Source organism: Rhinatrema bivittatum, chromosome 1 (assembly GCF_901001135.1).
Source record: "Rhinatrema bivittatum chromosome 1, aRhiBiv1.1, whole genome shotgun sequence".
Classification (NCBI taxonomy): domain Eukaryota; kingdom Metazoa; phylum Chordata; class Amphibia; order Gymnophiona; family Rhinatrematidae; genus Rhinatrema; species Rhinatrema bivittatum.
In genome coordinates this window covers 137,010,223-137,027,415 of record NC_042615.1, presented here as the reverse complement: position 1 = coordinate 137,027,415, position 17,193 = coordinate 137,010,223, and the positions used below count along the sequence as shown (strand labels likewise).

At 45.8% G+C, this 17,193-nt stretch overlaps 1 protein-coding gene across 1 annotated transcript in view; it reads right to left on the bottom strand.

Annotated features, from left to right (window-relative positions):
* The window catches only part of LOC115083518 (cyclic nucleotide-binding domain-containing protein 2-like), a 316,705-nt gene that overhangs the window by 251,520 nt on the left and 47,992 nt on the right, over positions 1-17,193 (bottom strand). Inside the window, exon 7 of the mRNA XM_029587398.1 lies at positions 13,115-13,198. Coding sequence (XP_029443258.1) covers positions 13,115-13,198 — 84 coding nt within the window. The remainder of the gene's footprint in view (positions 1-13,114; positions 13,199-17,193) is intronic.

Genomic DNA, 17,193 nt, shown 5'->3' with positions numbered 1-17,193 from the left:
AGATGGAGCACTTTGTGGGGAATTGCTGTTTTCGGGAGTGATGAGGAGAAGTTCCGTCTTGGCTGAGTTTAGTATCAGGTTAAGGTTTGCGAGGAGTCGGTTGATCTCTCGGAGGCAGTTTTCCCAGTGTTTGAGTGTTTTGGTGATAGATTCTTTGATGGGGATCCTAACATCCTAACATCCTTTCTCAGGGAGTTTTCTTAACTTTATCCCTGTTTTCCTTCCCTATCCAACACAATGCCCAGCAGGAAAGATGTGCCTCCTCATCATGATTCCCTACTTACCTTCACTCCCTTGGCCCAGGACACCAAAGCGTGAGGGACTTCACCCTAAGGTGGATACAATTTTAATCTGTTTGCTGTTTCTGTGAAGTTCCCCTCATTTGTTGTGTGTTTGTCAGTGTGCCTGTGTATTCTGTTTATCGCTCAGTGTGTTTCAGGTTGTGTGTGTGTGTGTGAGTGTGTGTGTGTGAGTGTGTGTGTGTGAGTGTGTGAGTGTGTGTGTGTGTGTGAGTGTGTGTGTGTGAGTGTGTGTGTGTGTGTGTGTGAGTGAGTGTGTGTGAGTGTGTGTGTGTGTGTGAGTATGTGTGTGTGTGTGTGTGAGTGTGTGTGTGTGTGTGTGTGCGGGGGGGGGGAGTTTCTGTGCTTGCGTGTGTGTGATTGTATTTCGAGCTGTGTTTGTGGCTGAGGGTATGCTGGTAATGCTTGAAAGTGTAGTGGTCATTAGGGATGTGAATCGTGTCCTCGATCGTCTTAACGATCGATTTCGGCTGGGAGGGGGAGGGAATCGTATTGTTGCCGTTTGGGGGGGTAAAATATCGTGAAAAATCGTGAAAAATCTAAAAATCTAAAAATCGCAAAACCGGCACATTAAAACCCCCTAAAACCCACCCCTGACCCTTTAAATTAAATCCCCCACCCTCCCGAACCCCCCCCAAATGAGTTAAATAACCTGCGGGTCCAGCGGCGGTCCGGAACGGCAGCGGTCCGGAACGGGCTCCTGCTCCTGAATCTTGTTGTCTTCAGCCGGCGCCATTTTCCAAAATGGCGCCGAAAAATGGCGGCAGCCATAGACGAACACGATTGGACGGCAGGAGGTCCTTCCGGACCCCCGCTGGACTTTTGGCAAGTCTCGTGGGGGTCAGGAGGCCCCCCACAAGCTGGCCAAAAGTTCCTGGAGGTCCAGCGGGGGTCAGGGAGCGATTTCCCGCCGCGAATCGTTTTCGTACGGAAAATGGCGCCGGCAGGAGATCGACTGCAGGAGGTCGTTCAGCGAGGGTTCCGGCGCCTCGCTGAACGACCTCCTGCAGTCGATCTCCTGCCGGCGCCATTTTCCGTACGAAAACGATTCGCGGCGGGAAATCGCTCCCTGACCCCCGCTGGACCTCCAGGAACTTTTGGCCAGCTTGTGGGGGGCCTCCTGACCCCCACGAGACTTGCCAAAAGTCCAGCGGGGGTCCGGAAGGACCTCCTGCCGTCCAATCGTGTTCGTCTATGGCCGCCGCCATTTTTCGGCGCCATTTTGGAAAATGGCGCCGGCTGAAGACAACAAGATTCAGGAGCAGGAGCCCGTTCCGGACCGCTGCCGTTCCGGACCACCGCTGGACCCGCAGGTTATTTAACTCATTTGGGGGGGGGTTCGGGAGGGTGGGGGATTTAATTTAAAGGGTCGGGGGTGGGTTTTAGGGGGTTTTAGTGTGCCGGCTCACGATTCTAACGATTTATAACGATAAATCGTTAGAATCTCTATTGTATTGTGTTCCATAACGGTTTAAGACGATATTAAAATTATCGGACGATAATTTTAATCGTCCTAAAACGATTCACATCCCTAGTGGTCATGCCTGAGGGTATGCTGATGGTGGTTCCAAGTGTTTCTGTGGTGTTCTGAGTGTGCTGGTGATGGGTCTGTGTGGTGTAAAGTTCAACAATGAGTGCTATAAATATGTGGATATTATGGAATCTGTTTCAGCAGGAGGAGAGACAACATAGGAGGATGTACTCGGTGGATGTACCCGATGGATCTGAGGAGCAACATGTGCTATTTAATGTGTGCTCATAGCTTTCACTCTATATGTGTCATGTCATTAGGGAGCTCTAAGCAATGTGTTTGATAGTTGACAGATACACCTTACTGTTTTACAAAGAAAACGGTTGGGGTTTATGTTGTTGAAAACATTAGATCCTTGAGATCTTGCAATATATTGACATAAATGACCCTCCTTATGTGGCAGACTCCTTGGTCAGTTTCCAGATGGTCCTAGTTTCCTGCCCATTAGTAACAATAGCTTAGTGGGATTTTCCATTCCATTTCAGTCTCTCCTATGAGGTTGACTGTGATTGGCACTTGGGGGAGCTAGTGGTATAGTAAGTGTGATCATTTAGAGTTGGCTCTTGGAGAATCAAGAGCTGTTTTCCTTTTTCCCTGCTAAGTTGGAACCACTAACTCAACTTGGTATTTTTCCTGTGTTTAGAGGAGATTTCTTATCAGGTATACTCCCTGTCTGAGAGGGTCTGCTTTAGGTTTTTGAAGAAGAGATAGATTTTGATCAGGTTTTTGATTAGTTTTCTTGTTCTGGGGAACACCTTGTACCCTTTGGAGAGGAACATGCCCCAATCCAGAGAGCAAGAGCTAGAGACCTGTCAGCTTTCCTTTCACTCCCTAGAAGAAGCAAGACCAGTGACATTACATGGGATTTTTGAGATCAGAATAATTTGGATGTTTTCCCTATTTTATTAGTGTGGAGGCTTTTTCCCCCACCCCTCCTCACAAATTGGAGTCAGGAGATTGGGAATTTGCTTCAAGACTGGAAGCATCATACTATTCCCTTAAGAGAAGGCTCACAGATTTGAAAGGAATTGCGGGACAAAACATCAAAAGCTGGAGACTCCCAACCTGATTTCCACATCAAAGGGACTAGGACATAGGCTGTGGGCACAAGACAGAGCATGGGACTTAGAGAAGATTTTTTTTTAGCTTTTGAGGTTCCCCAATAGGATTCCCTACACCCAGGGCTATTTGTACATTGATGAGGAAAAAGTGGCAAGCTCCCCCCCCCCGCAGGAATTAGAAAGAAGGACACAATACCAGCAGCAAAGAGACTATGTAAATGATTCTACTGTACAGTTTTAGTTGTGGAAAGTATATTGTACTATGATTGACGTTTTAGAAAGAATCAGTACATTTTATTTGCACACCCAGTCTGGGTCCAGTCTGTCTGTCCATGAGGAAAGTACAATACCAGAGAGATGCACACATTTAAGCAGAAGCACTCCATCACCTGGCCCAAGGAGGATTTCCTCCCCCCACCCCCCAAGCGAGAACTCTCCCCCTGGAATCCGCAGAGAGAGGAGATATGATGGAGGAGGTAGCCTGGACTAAAAAGTACTGTTATGGCCCTAGGGAAGGGGCGGTTCTATAATGAGGCAGGATGAAGCAGACGCCTCGGGCGGGGGGGGGGCAGAATTTTGAGGCAGCAAAAAATGTTCACCTCAAAACACCCCCGCGGCACCTGCTGACTGCCTCGGTCACTGCCCTCCCTGCTCGCACACGTCCGAAAGAAAAAAAAAAAAAAAAAGGGGTGAGGCGTCCTACGTCACCGCAGCGCAGGCTCGCTCAGGCTCAGTATTTTCTGCCGCCGCCCTCGTGCTCTGGCTGAGCAAGGTCCCTGCTGGTTACGTTCACACTCTTCAGCAGTGCTCGTGCGGAGCTTTTCTGTTTGATTCCCTTGCCATGACACCTGCCTCCGCGGATCATCAAACATAAAAGCATGTTTCAAAAAAAAAAAGCGGAAAGCAAAGGCGAGCCTCGACTCCCGTGTCCCCTCTGCTGCTTGCCTACTCATCTTGGCAGCTTGCAGAAGGAGATGGACTCATTCTTTAGGGAAAAATAAAAGTGCCGAGGGTCCGTGATTGAAGCCTCGGGGCTGCGAGGAGGAACGATCAGCCGCTGCAGAGCCAATTTCAAGGCAGCGGCAGCCACTCACACACACACTCCGGAGTCTGCCAGTCTGGGGCAGGGCAGGGTGGCGGCTGGGAGGGGAGCAGAGCAGGAGAGCTGTGGAAGGAGTTGTGTAGCAGGCTGCAGGTCCTGCTCTTCAGTAGCAGCACTGCCTGCAGCAACACTACCCTAGCACTTCCGGAATATGCAGCAGCTCCTACCTACTTCTGGCGGGAGACCCTGGCCTTGGGGTGGGGGGAAGTCAGTGCCTTTGAGAACTGGATTCATACACTCAGATGAATTATAATAGCGTCACAGCAATGTTAAGTCTCTGAAATATGAAAATGAGCACATAAGGATTTTATTCTGTTTAAGAATGCTGCAAAAATGTGGTCTGCATTTTTATTTCTAACGAATGAGACTGGTCTGTGGTGGGGGAAGGAAGATAGTGACAAAGAAGCAGAGAGAGACTTGACTAGGGGGATTTCAAAGTGACCGGTGAAAGAGAGTACTGATGTGCTGATGGGGTTCACTACACCCCCTCACTGGCAAGAGGAAGACCCACTCACCAGGGGGGATTTCTCCTCCCCCTCCAGAAGGAGAAGTAGTAGAAGCTGCCTGGTGACTTTGCAGTATAAATAAGGCAGGGAGGTAGAGGGTGTGAGAAGGAAGGAGGGAAGGGATTATTTACTCTTTCGGATAATAGAAAGACTAGGGGGCACTCCAAGAAGTTAGCATGTGGCACATTTAAAACTAATCGGAGAAAGTTCTTTTTTACTCAACGTACAATTAAACTCTGGAATTTGTTGCCAGAGGATGTGGTTAGTGCAGTTAGTATAGCTGTGTTTAAAAAAGGATTGGATAAGTTCTTGGAGGAAAAGTCCATTACCTGCTATTAAGTTGACTTATAAAATTGCCACTGCTATTACTAGCAATGGTAACATGGAATAGACTTAGTTTTTGGTACTTGCTAGGTTCTTATGGTCTGGTTTGGCCACTGTTGGAAACAGGATGCTGGGCTTGATGGACCCTTGGTCTGACCCAGTATGGCATGTTCTTATGTTCTTATAAAGGGGTGAGAGAGAGAGGGAAGAGGAAAGGAAGGAGTGTGCAAGAGGGAAGGGAAAGGGGGTGTGAGTGATGGGAGGAAGGAGATCGCTCCCTCCCTCTCTGCAGCTGAAGAAAGTAAGACAAGAGAGAAGCCCCAGCCTGAGAGAGGGGAATTTTGTGTGTGTGTGAGAGAGAGAGAGAGGAGGGGAGGGAGAGCACATGTGTGTGTGAGATAGAAGGGGGAACACATGCATGTGAGAGAGGGGGAGTGTGTATGTGAGAGAGAGGGGGGATCCTGTACATCCCCTCCCTCCCTCACAGAGCCATGACAACTGAAAGGTGATGGAAACCAAAACTTTCCAATTATGGAGAGCGGTGGAGTTTTTGTTTATCCTTATTATTTTTAATAGGGTGCTATTTGATGTGGCTGCTGTTTTGAAATATTTTATTGGTGTTTGAGAAATTAAGTCCTAATTTTTTTTATGTTTTTAATAATTGGATGTTCTATGTCAGCTATTTTGAAATGTTTATTCTTTTTATTAGCAAAGTTTAACTATTATAATTTATGTTTTATATTTCTTGATTTTATTGTTTGATGTTTTATGAGGCATGGTAATGTTTCTTTTTCCCCACTGTTGCACCGCATAGATCATCTGGCTTGTTGCGGTTTCCAGTTTGATTTTTGTCTGAACATTTCTCTGCATGCTTTATGGACTCTTTATTCTGTATTTGAGGGTCAGTATGTGTTCTGCATGTGTGTTCTAGGGTTCTACAGCAGTCTATCTTGTTTTGCTTTCTTAATATGAGGTGTGTTAGTGTTTTAGGGCCTGGTGTAATATTCATAGGTAGGGTTGGTACTGTTTGAGTGCTGGCAGTCAACTATTTTGGTCTGGGAGGTTTACTGTATTGTAATTTAATTTTACTCTTGTCTTTCTGAGGGCCAAACCCAAACCCAACACACCTGAAAACAGACTTAATACCATATGCGGTTCAAGTGCCTTTTTTGTAGGGTTTCAGCCGGCATGTAAATGTAATATACATAAGTGATGTTTTACCTCAGACTATACATTGAATGTCCTTCTTCATGTGAAATGTGTAATAAATGCATAATTTTTAATTATGAATGGAAATGTCTAGGGGGAGATTGGGGTGCAAACCTATAAGGTTCATCTAGGGTACCTAATACCCTTACACTGGCCCTGATTGGAAAAACAATAAAAATTAAACATTAAAAATATACAGAACGAGGAGTGGGCTGGGTGGGTTGTGAGTGAGGTGGGGAAGGGAATATAGAAAAGGGAGGAAAGGGAAGGAGAAGGGGTATGGGAGAGAGAAGGAAGGCAAGAGAGTTGGGGTCAAAGGAAAAGAAAGGAAAGGGAAGGCAGGTGAGTGAGAAGGGAAGGTAGGAAAAGGGAATATGAGTGGGGAAGTAAGGGAACAGGGATGGGGGAGATGTGTTGGTGAGATGGAACACGAAGTGAGAGGAAAAGAGGTGGGGAGTAGAGAGGGAGCAAGACTGTGTTGGAGAGAGGGCATGAGTGAGCGAGTGTGTGCCACACACAGATCCCTGGGGTCCCTGCAGTGTGGCAGGGTTGCCAGCTTCCGGGAAATACTGTCACTGACGCACTATCTTCCACACCTCTGGGAGCCCTGACCCCTGCCTCCCACCCACCCCCACCTCCTGACACAGCATTTCAAATCATGGAAAGGGCCAGACTCCAAGGGAGTATAGCTGTGTTTAAAAAAGGATTGGATAAGTTCTTGGAGGAGGTCCATTACCTGTTTTAAGTTCACTTAGAGAATAGCCACTGCCATTAGCAATGGTTACATGGATTAGACTTAGTTTTTGGGTACTTGCCAGGTTCTTATGGCCTGGATTGGCCACTGTTGGAAACAGGATGCTGGGCTTGATGGACCCTTGGTCTGACCCAGCATGGCATTTTCTTATGTTCTTATGTTCTTACTCATCAAAACTCCAAGACGTGCCCTCCCCTTGGACATTTCCATGATTTGAAACACATCATGCCTTGGTTGGGGGGTGGGCGCCATCTCATCCCTTGCCTCAGGCAGCAGATTGCCTTGAGCCGCCCCTGCCCTAGGGTACACAGCAAACCCCTGAACAAAGGGTTACAATTATGTTAGAAGTTAGTGAACAGCAGGAACTGAGAGCGCTGGTGACCAGCAGCCAACCTGAGACTCCACTCTGTCAGTCAGACAATTCAACAAGCAGGTGAACCCTATCTAGGGGTATGCAGCCCCCAAATATTTAGTTTTGTTTTCATTTTGGTTTTATTCTCCACAAGCATCGCTTAATTTAGTGTTTATTTCAATTTGGTTCCTTTGCTTAACCAAAATAAACATTACCCCCCCCCCCCCACCAAAAAAAAAAAAGAAACAGGGGGTCCCCTGAGTCCCCAGGCCCCTATTTACTCTTCCATGGGGTTACAGGTCAATAAAAGGGGTAGGAGGAATGCCCACTTGCCTCCTGCCTCTCAGCTGTCCCTTTAAAATGGCACCAGTCAGCCCTATGACCAGAGCCACAGTGACTTCATTTTGTTATTCGGCCATACAAACATAAGGATGAGGAACAGAATAGGGCCAGTTGGCCTTGAGGCTAGTGCCAGTGCCGGTGGGTGGAGGATTGGAAGGGCTCCAGCACCTGTCTTGGAGACCCCAAGGAGGTTCTGGGCCACCTTTGTTGGGGGGAAGGGGCCAAGCCAGCAATTTTTGTTTTTGGCATTGGGAAGATGGCAGACAAGCTCTGAGGAAGCCCTGGGCCCTTGACTGATGGAGTTTTTTTCCCAAGGTTTACAAAATGTAATTGGCTTTTCTTTCATTCTCTTTTGAAAATATAATGAAATGAAACAAGAAATGCCATTGATGTTTTTTATTTTGTTTCCAAAGCTTGCACATCTCTAACTCTATCATGACATCCTAGATTGTTTTTTATTGGATGGATGGGCAAACTGGATGGGCCATGCGGAACTTTTTCTGCTGTCATGTTTCTATGTTTCTAAGCTTTAAATAATCTGATTAAGGTAAGGACATGGGATCACTCCATCAGATTTAGTTACAGGGATTAGACTACCTGCAAATAATTGTGGAGTTCTCTGACTCTCATCTCTACTAAAGGTCATTTTTGAAACATAGGCTGTTTGTGCAGGTCCCTGGGCACTGTGCACTTGGCTTTGCTGCAAGGAGAAACATCCTTGAACTTGGGGGATCAAAGAACATGGGGTACATTTTGCACTGGAGGAATATGAGCAGAAGAGAAAACAATCTCATGGTTGCTTGGCATTTATTGCACATCCTTACAACATGCTGCTCAGGTAAGTACTGATGTACTGTAACCCCTACTCAGGGTACATAAAATGATGGGAAAAGATTTCCCTGTTGGGTAAGGGTCATCGTCCCCAAATTTATTAGTGGGCTCCAAATTTAGGTCATGCATATGCTGAAGTAGATCTGTGTAGAGACAGAAGGGGTGGCCGTTAACCACACCCTCTTCTCTGACTGGAATGGGCGTGCACACCTCATCTCTCCTCCATGGCCTCTGGCCGCTGATGCCCATCAATACTGGCTAAAAGTAAGTGCAGAAGACACCACGTTCAACTTCAATTCTTAACTTTATTTCTAGGTGATTGAGCCAGAAACTGTATATAAGGATTAGCTTAGGGTAAACAATGTCATATTGAGTAAATCAGAATTCTTGGGAATCAGTCAGAAAGACATCTCTTCCACACTTAGAGAGCACTCAGGAGGTTTCCAGGGGCAGCTTCCCATCCTTTACAAGGAACTCTTGGACCTCCGCACCTGTTTCTTCTCTGGAGCATACAGGAATGAGGTTCACTCAGTTGGACTACTTCAGACCTATCGTATCAAAATTCACATCCAAAGGAGAGAGTGGAATTTCCATTTTCAGAACTACTCAAAACCCCTGGGTCTATGACCTCCCACTCAACTTCCATACCTCTTCAGTCCCATAGCAGGTTGGCTTAACCTGGCAGCCCCAAAAGTCATGGACCACTTGGGGCACTCCTCATCCCAGAATCACCCCAGACTCCTCCTCTCCATGCCTTGTTCTTTAAGAGAAAGGACAGCTGCTACATCACCTGGCTTCCATCAGTTCCTTGGGAGGAGAAAGAAACCTCTCCAATCCTTCGCCTCGGGCCTCTCCCCTTGAAGGGAAGAGGCCCTGTAGGATATCACTCCCACTGGTGAGGTCCCAGGTCTCACCAGCCTGCAGGCTGGCTGCTCCAGGCTGCAGAATCCCTGGAGAGGGACTCCCTGCTTTTATACCTCCCGCTAAACCTTTGTTACTCAATTGGAGAACCTTCCACTCTTAAAGCAACACACCCCTTACTTAACCCAAACTTATTATCCCATCAACTACAGTGCTCACATCTCTAAAAATGCCATCCAGTATTGGAATAGCAAACATACAAAACATTTCCCACACATGGCAAACATGATCATTGCAAGGTCTCCCCCACCCAAAATGTCTTGTGCAACTAGAAACCAAAGAAAGTCTCAATTTGGGGGTCCCACCCCACAGTACTTTGCAAAAGTAAGGGTCCAGATGGGTTTTGTGTGAGAAGCAGATAGTTTAGTGGACCAAAAAGTGTGCTGTGGTAGCTGCATTCTATTGTATGAGGGTTAGGGCACTTGACAGCATCTACTGAACACAGTGTTCCATCTGTGCATAATAACGACTTGTCCAGACTCTATGTGGGAGGTGTGGAAATCAATGAGGTGCCTTATTCCAGGAGACAGTTATGATTAACTCTGATTCCTGGCATGCTGTTAAGGGTGAAGGAGACCATTTGAGGCATGGCAGATCAGATGACAACAGAGGGCAGCCTAACAATTGTTGCCTTGCTAAGGACTGATTTGGGAAGAAGGACCCACCAAATGCTTATCTTTCTGCACACCTCCTGACTGATTCTTGGCCCCTGCTTTCTCTGTGAAGCTCCTTTGTATATGTGTGTTGTATTGCAGTGGGCCCTGAAAGGGGTTGAGTGAAGGGCTAACATGGCATTTAGCATGCAAATAAAACCCCCCACACATGAGAATGTTAAAAAAAAATAACTTATTATATTATAAAAATAAAACAGAGTTATTTATATAAGGGAAGAAAAGGAATTGTAACAAAAAAAAAAAATACTCCAAGAATTTGAGGAGAAGAGGTGCTGGAAGATTTAGGGCAGGATGCTCAGGTGGCAGACGCAGGGCTACCAATTCAGGAGCAGTTGTTAGCCATTTGTGAATGACAACCATGCACTCCATCTGTGCAGCCAGCCCATTGAGGTCAGCATGCATGCTAGCCATATTTTGATATAGCCACTCCAGAGCTTTTACCATGAGAGCCTAATTCTGAGAAAGGAGCAGGTGCTCCTTGCACGGACCCAACCTCAGGAGCCGCATGTGGCTTCAGAGTGCCAGTGCAAAACTGTGGCCCAGCATGCTGCCTTTCCTCGTCCTCCAATGGGAGATTCCCAGTAGGATCTTTGACCTCAAGTTCTGGGGGCAAATGGGGAGGTGACCCTATGTGGGGGTCAACTAAATGGGGGAATGCAGTAGGTCACTTCGTGGCTGTTGCTTAAGTGGGGCTAGGATCTCAAGAAGAACAGGGTCCGGCTTCTGCAAGAGGACTGGCTGAGGGTCTGCTGGTGGTGGCAGAGAACCTTCAGCAGGAAGTGCCTGGTTCTCCTTCTCCAAAGAGCAGCTGCTATCTGTGAAAAGAGAAAGATGTATGCGTTAAGTGAGCAGGTAGTGTGAAAGGTAATGAGTTGGAGGTGGATGAAAAATGTGAATTGTGGGTGAAGTGTGTGCTGGAGTTATTGTTTCTATATGTAACTCCACCCCGGTGTTCCAGTCCAGCATGGGTGAGGCCATAAGATTATTTGAACTCTTTGGGGCAGGGACCCTGACTAGCTCTGGTACCTCCTTTACTTCCCAAGGTGTGGATTCTCTGGCCTGGAGGAAGAAAGGAGTCCTTTCAGGTCCCGATGTGACAGGGGTGGTTTCTTTGCACATTCCCTTGTGTTTCCCCTGGGGAGGATGTTGCTCTCTGATGGGGGTGCAGTGAGTGCAGAAATAAATACTCTGGAGCCACTTAGGGGCCGATGCAATACAGTGCACTCACACGAGCGCACTAACCCGCTGTTGGACGCAAGTTAAATAGGCGCTAATCCACCCCCTAATGCAGTAGGGGGATTAGTGCCTATTTAACCCTCATCCAACATGGAGTGAATGAGATAGCGCTCATTACAGGCAAATGCATGTGAACGAGGCTATTACTCATTCACTCCGCATTCAAAAAAAAGAAATGTGTGTCTCAGACGCACATTTATCGCTCAGATATTAACGCCTGCCTGGAGCAGGAGTTAATAGCTGAGTGCATATAAAAGAAGTAAAGAAAAGCAGTTTTTTCTGCTTTTCTGTACTGCTTCAGTAAAAAAACAAACAAAAAAAAAATACCTCGGGAGACGGCCGGTTATGAAAACCGATGCCAAGTTTACCGGCGTCGGTCTTCATAACCGGCAGCCGCCGCGGGGTCGCGTTAGCAAGGAGGCGCTAAGGTCGCGCAAGTTACCCTAGCACCTCCTTGCTAGCGCGACCTCCTGATCTGCCTATTGCATGGCGCCCCCCCCCCCCCCTTGCGGGTGCCATGCGTGCGTTAAGAAAGCGGGCGTTGAAAAGTCAGCACCCGCTTTCCGCAAAAATTATTGCATCGGCCCCTTTGTTAGTGTCCAAAATAATACTGTTAAAGACTGATGGTGAATGTCACAAAACTCAAACTGCAGCAGCACCGATATCTCTCTTCACTTCCTTTACAGTCTCTTCCCTCTGTCTGTGCAGGACTCACTTATATATCAGGGCAGGGAAAACATCCACTCTCTTCATTTAAAGTGAAGTGGAGCTCCCAGATGGGCAGGGTCCTTAGCATGGTCAAAACCCCCTCCAAGCTGATAAAACTAGCAAAGTCTGTGGCACAGAAAGTAAATCCTCTCTTTCTCTCCCCAGGGTGGTGAACACCGGATGGGTGACCCCAGTGACGTTATTTTCCTGTACTCACGGTTAGCAGATCTTCAGGATCTCCTTGATCTTACACAGTCTCTTCAGTACTCTCTCTGGATCCTTGATGCACGGGACTCTCTTTGAAACAAGCAGATCTCTTGCTTCTAGCAGAAAGGGAGGGGGCAGCCAAAATCTACCTCCTGGATCTTCTAACAAAAGTGTTCTTTCTCCAAAAAGGAACAGAAACTTAACAGCAGAGTCCCCTCCTCATAGAAGGTCACCACCACTTCAGGGGTGTATCTTCCCTATCCCTGGGCGGCTCACAATCAGGGTTCCCTAATCCCTACGTGCAAGACAGGGCCAGGTGTCCAGTGAGGCTCCTAAATAAAAGTATCAAAAATCCCTAAACTTAAACCCAGAGGGAACTCAATCACACAGATTGTGCACTGGAAGAGGAACTCCCTCCCATCCCTGGTCAGGACCATCAGCCTGGGTTAGTCTGCCTTTACTGACTGGGCCTGAAAACAACAAAAGTTAACTCCTGACACCTCTGCACTCTGCTAACCTAAATGGACTGCCTCCCAAGCTGTAGCAAGGGCTCGGTTATATATTGTTTCAAGTGGGCTGGCCATTCCAGACCCCACAGAAGGAGGGGCTGTATTTGAATGGATCCTCTCTTCACTCTAACCTATTCTCTCTCTCTAGCTGAGCAAAGGGCTCAACCAGGTCCTACTGGTGACGCGACCGGAGGGTCCGTCAAATATACTATAATCCATTGAGAACCATTTGTTTGAATTTAGCAAAATATAGAACTTTTAAATAAATAGATCAATTTAGGGGAGGGTTTGTGTCAAGGGGATGTAAAGGAGGCAGTGGATTGCAAAGCTATACTTAAGAAGTACACAGAATGAGACGTGTAAGGCTCCTACCGCCATCACACCACCACTGTTATCTCTGCTGTCTAAATTTAAGTAAGGATAATTTTTCCTTTTTTTTTTCCTATAATTTCTCATACAAAATACTTAAAAGAGAAACTTCCTAATGGAAATTTTGAAGTAGGTTTTAAAATCCTTCACATAGTATGCACTCATTGGATTAGCTGTACCTCTTTGTATATCACCAGCAGTTCCACCTCTGAAGTACACACAACTGAAGCAGGTCTTCTTTTATTCGTCACAAGGCAAATTTCCTGCAATTCAGAAATGAATGTTACGGTGCCATTTGTTCTCCATTTTATTAGAATCTCCTTGATTGGAATCTAAAGTCCTGCCTCCAAAACCTACTACTACTGTATAGCAATTGTTACAGCAGTACAACTGTGCTGCAGTCAACAGTCTTTGAAATCAACAGATTCTTTGCATTATAACTTATTTGCTACATAGACAGCACTGAGATTGATATGATTCTGGATCTCAGATAAAATACAGTTTATGAGGCTGGACATGTGAAAGAGGGCTAACAGAAGTGGAGGGCAAGATGGGTTAGACTGGAGGGTTAGACTGGAAGGGTGCCAGCATGCTGCTACTGTTGCAAACTCTCACAAAGGTGGGGACCCCTCTGATGATGCAACCACACACTAGCAGCAATCTGGGTTCCACTGTGATAATGTGGCCACACACTAAAAGTTGTATCTTTGGAAGGAGATCCTGGCTGGCTGATAGTATGCAGCCATGCCATCAGAGGGGCATCCTACCTGCCGCGGTCAGCCAGACCTTTGGAGGGAAGCGGGTTAGCCTGGCAAAAGGACAATTTTCAAAGTAATATACTTGAGTAAGAACATAAGAAATTGCCATGCTGGGTCAGACCAAGGGTCCATCAAGCCCAGCATCCTGTTTCCAACAGAGGCCAAACCAGGCCACAAGAACCTGGCAAGTACCCAAACATCAAGAAGATCCCATGTTACTGATGCCAGTAATAGCAGAGGCCATTCCCTAAGTCAACTTGATGAATAGCAATTAATGGACTTCTCCCAGAACTTATCCAAACCTTTTTTGAACCCAGCTATACTAACTGCACTAATCACATCCTCTGGCAACAAATTCCAGAGCTTAATTGTGCATTGAGTGGAAAAGAAATTTCTCTGATTAGTCTTAAATGTGCTACGCTACTTTCTAACTTCATGGAGTGCCCCCTAGTCATTCTATTAACCGAAAGTGTAAATAACCAATTCACATCTACTCGTTCAAGACCTCTCATGATTTTAAAGACCTCTGTCATATCCCCCATTAGCCGTCTCTTCTCCAAGCTGAACAGCCCTAACCTCTTCAGCCTTTCCTCATAGGGGACTTGTTCCATCCCCTTTATCATTTTGAGTAAAAAGCAATTTGAACATTGTCTCCCCATTTTGAATACTATATATATATTAGTATATATATATATATATATATATATATATATATATATATATATATATATATAAGATTTTATTATTTGCCTTTATTAATTTATTACAAGGATTTGTTATTCATTCTCCTACCAGAATTCTCAGAAAGAGAGAGACAAGATGAAAGAATATGTTACATACATAATAAAAATAGATAACATAGTCATTCATATTTAAATAAGTTGTCTGGCTAAGTTCCAGATTTAGCCAAACTAGATTTTGAAAATTCCATTGGTTTCACTGCCCTGAACTTATCTGGTTAAAAACTTAGGCCTGGATTTATCAAAATGTGATAAGTATCGCATGTGATAGCAAAAGGGGCATGTTTTATGCTGAGAGAGTGAGTGAGAGAGAGAGAGAGAGACCGGATGGTATGCATCTTAGGGTACTGAAGGAACTCAATGAAATTTCTGATCTATTAGTTAAAAATTGTAATCTATTATTAAAATCATCCATTGTACCTGAAAACTGGAGGGTGGCCAATGTAACCCCAATATTTAAAAAGGGCTCCAGGGATGATCCGGGAAACTATAGACCAGTGAGCCTGACTTCAGTGCCGGGAAATAGTGGAAACTATTCTAAAGATCAAAATCATAGAGCATATAGAAAGACATGGTTTAATGGAACACAGTCAATATGGCTTTACCCAAGGGAAGTCCTGCCTAACAAATCTGCTTTCTTTTGAAGGGGTTAATAAACATGTTGATAAAGGTGAACCGGTAGATGTAGTGTATTTGGATTTTCAGAAGGCGTTTGACAAAGTCCTTCATGAGAGGCTTCTAAGAAAACTAAAAAGTCATGGGATAGGAGGTGATGTCCGTTCATGGATTACAAACTGGTTAAAAGACAGAAAACAGAGAGTAGGATTAAATGGTCAATTTTCTCAGTTGAAAAGGGTAAACAGTGGAGTGCCTCAGGGATCTGTACTTGGACCGGTGCTTTTCAATATATTTATAAATGATCTTGAAAGGAATACGATTAGTGAAGTTATCAAATTTGCAGATGATACAAAATTATTCAGAGTAGTTAAATCACAAGCGGATTGTGATACATTACAGGAGGACCTTGCAACACTGGAAGATTGGGCATCCAAATGGCAGATGAAATTTAATGTGGACAAGTGCAAGGTGTTGCATATAGGGAAAATAACCCTTGCTGTAGTTACATGATGTTACGTTCCATATTAGGAGCTACCTCCCAGGAAAAAGATCTAGGCATCATTGTGGATAATACTTTGAAATCGTCGGCTCAGTGTGCTGCAGCAGTCAAAAAAGCAAACAGAATGTTAGGAATTATTAGGAAGGGAATGGTTAATAAAACGGAAAAAGTTATAATGCCTCTGTATCACTCCATGGTGAGAACGCACCTTGAATACTGTGTACAATTCTAGTCGCCGCATCTCAAAAAAGATATAGTTACGATGGAGAAGGTACAGAGAAGGGCAACCAAAATGATAAAGGGGATGGAACAGCTCCCCTATGAGGAAAGGCTGAAGAGGTTAGTGCCGATGGCCTGAGTGCAGGAGATCGCTCCTGGACCCCTGCTGGACCACCAGGGGCTTTTGGCAAGTCTTGGGGGACCCTCCTGACCCCCACAAGACTTGGCAAAAGTCCAGCGGGGGTCCGGGAGTGACCTCCTGCACTCGGACCGTCGGCTGCCAGTATTCAAAATGGCCCGATAGCCTTTGCCCTTACTATGTCACAGGGGCTACCGGTGCCATTGGTCAGCCCCTGTCACCTGGTAGGAGCACAAGATGGCGCCGGCCATCCAGTGCTCCTACCATGTGACAGGGTCCGGCCAATGGCACGGATACCCTGTCACATGGTAAGCGCAAAGGGCCATCGGTGCCATTTTGATTAGTGGCAGCCGATGGCCCGGGAGCGGGAGATCGCTCCAGGGACCCCCACTGGACCACCAGGTACCTGTAAAAAGTTTTTTGGGGGGTCGGGAGGGTGGGAGAAGCTAAGGGATTAGTTTTAAAAGGTCGGGGTGGGTTTAGGGGTTATTTTTGTGTGCCGTTTTTCCCGCCCTCCCCCAAAACGATAAGAGAACCCCCACGATCAATATCGTGGGGTTTTCCTATCATTTTGGGGGAGCCCCCGATTTCTGACGATTTTGAAAATATCATCCGATATTTTCAGTCGTCCGAAGCCCGATTCACATCCCTAGTCTTCATGCTGCACAAATGACTGGGTGAGGAGTTTGTAGATTCTGAACAGTTCTTTTATACTATTCTGATATATGATTAGAAACAGAGTTGGTTTTTTTTACAAGATTCATTGATCTATTGGTTTGTTCTCTGTTGGTTGCATTTCAGTCCGTCTTGTTCAGAGCATCTTTAAAGCAAGTTCTTTCTAGAGGTCTTCTTTCTTGCCTTGGGGCATTGAGCTCCTTGGTTAACCAGGGCAGAAACTTGTACAGGGTTTCTTTAGGGCTAGTTTAACCGGGACCCTTGATACTTCAGAGTTACAATGCTATACAATGTCATCCACTATAGGTAGTAGTGAGGGGTTATCTGTGAGATGGAGGATCTCTAGAAGTAGTTCTTGAAGCTGCAGGTTCTTTGAACAGGTGGAGGCAGTCAATGGTGATTCTGTGGGCAGTGTAGTGTCAGTGCCAGAAAAAAATACTCTGAACAAGAAGGCATGTAGATTGTCATCATTGTATTAGAAAAGGGTGGCTGAGGGCATGTAGAGGAGGTCAAGGATGTCCCTGGCTTGATGAGTGAGCCCCTTCACACACTGAATAAATCCATGGGTAGCCATTCCTTCTATGAAGACTCTGATCAATTCTCTGAAGAA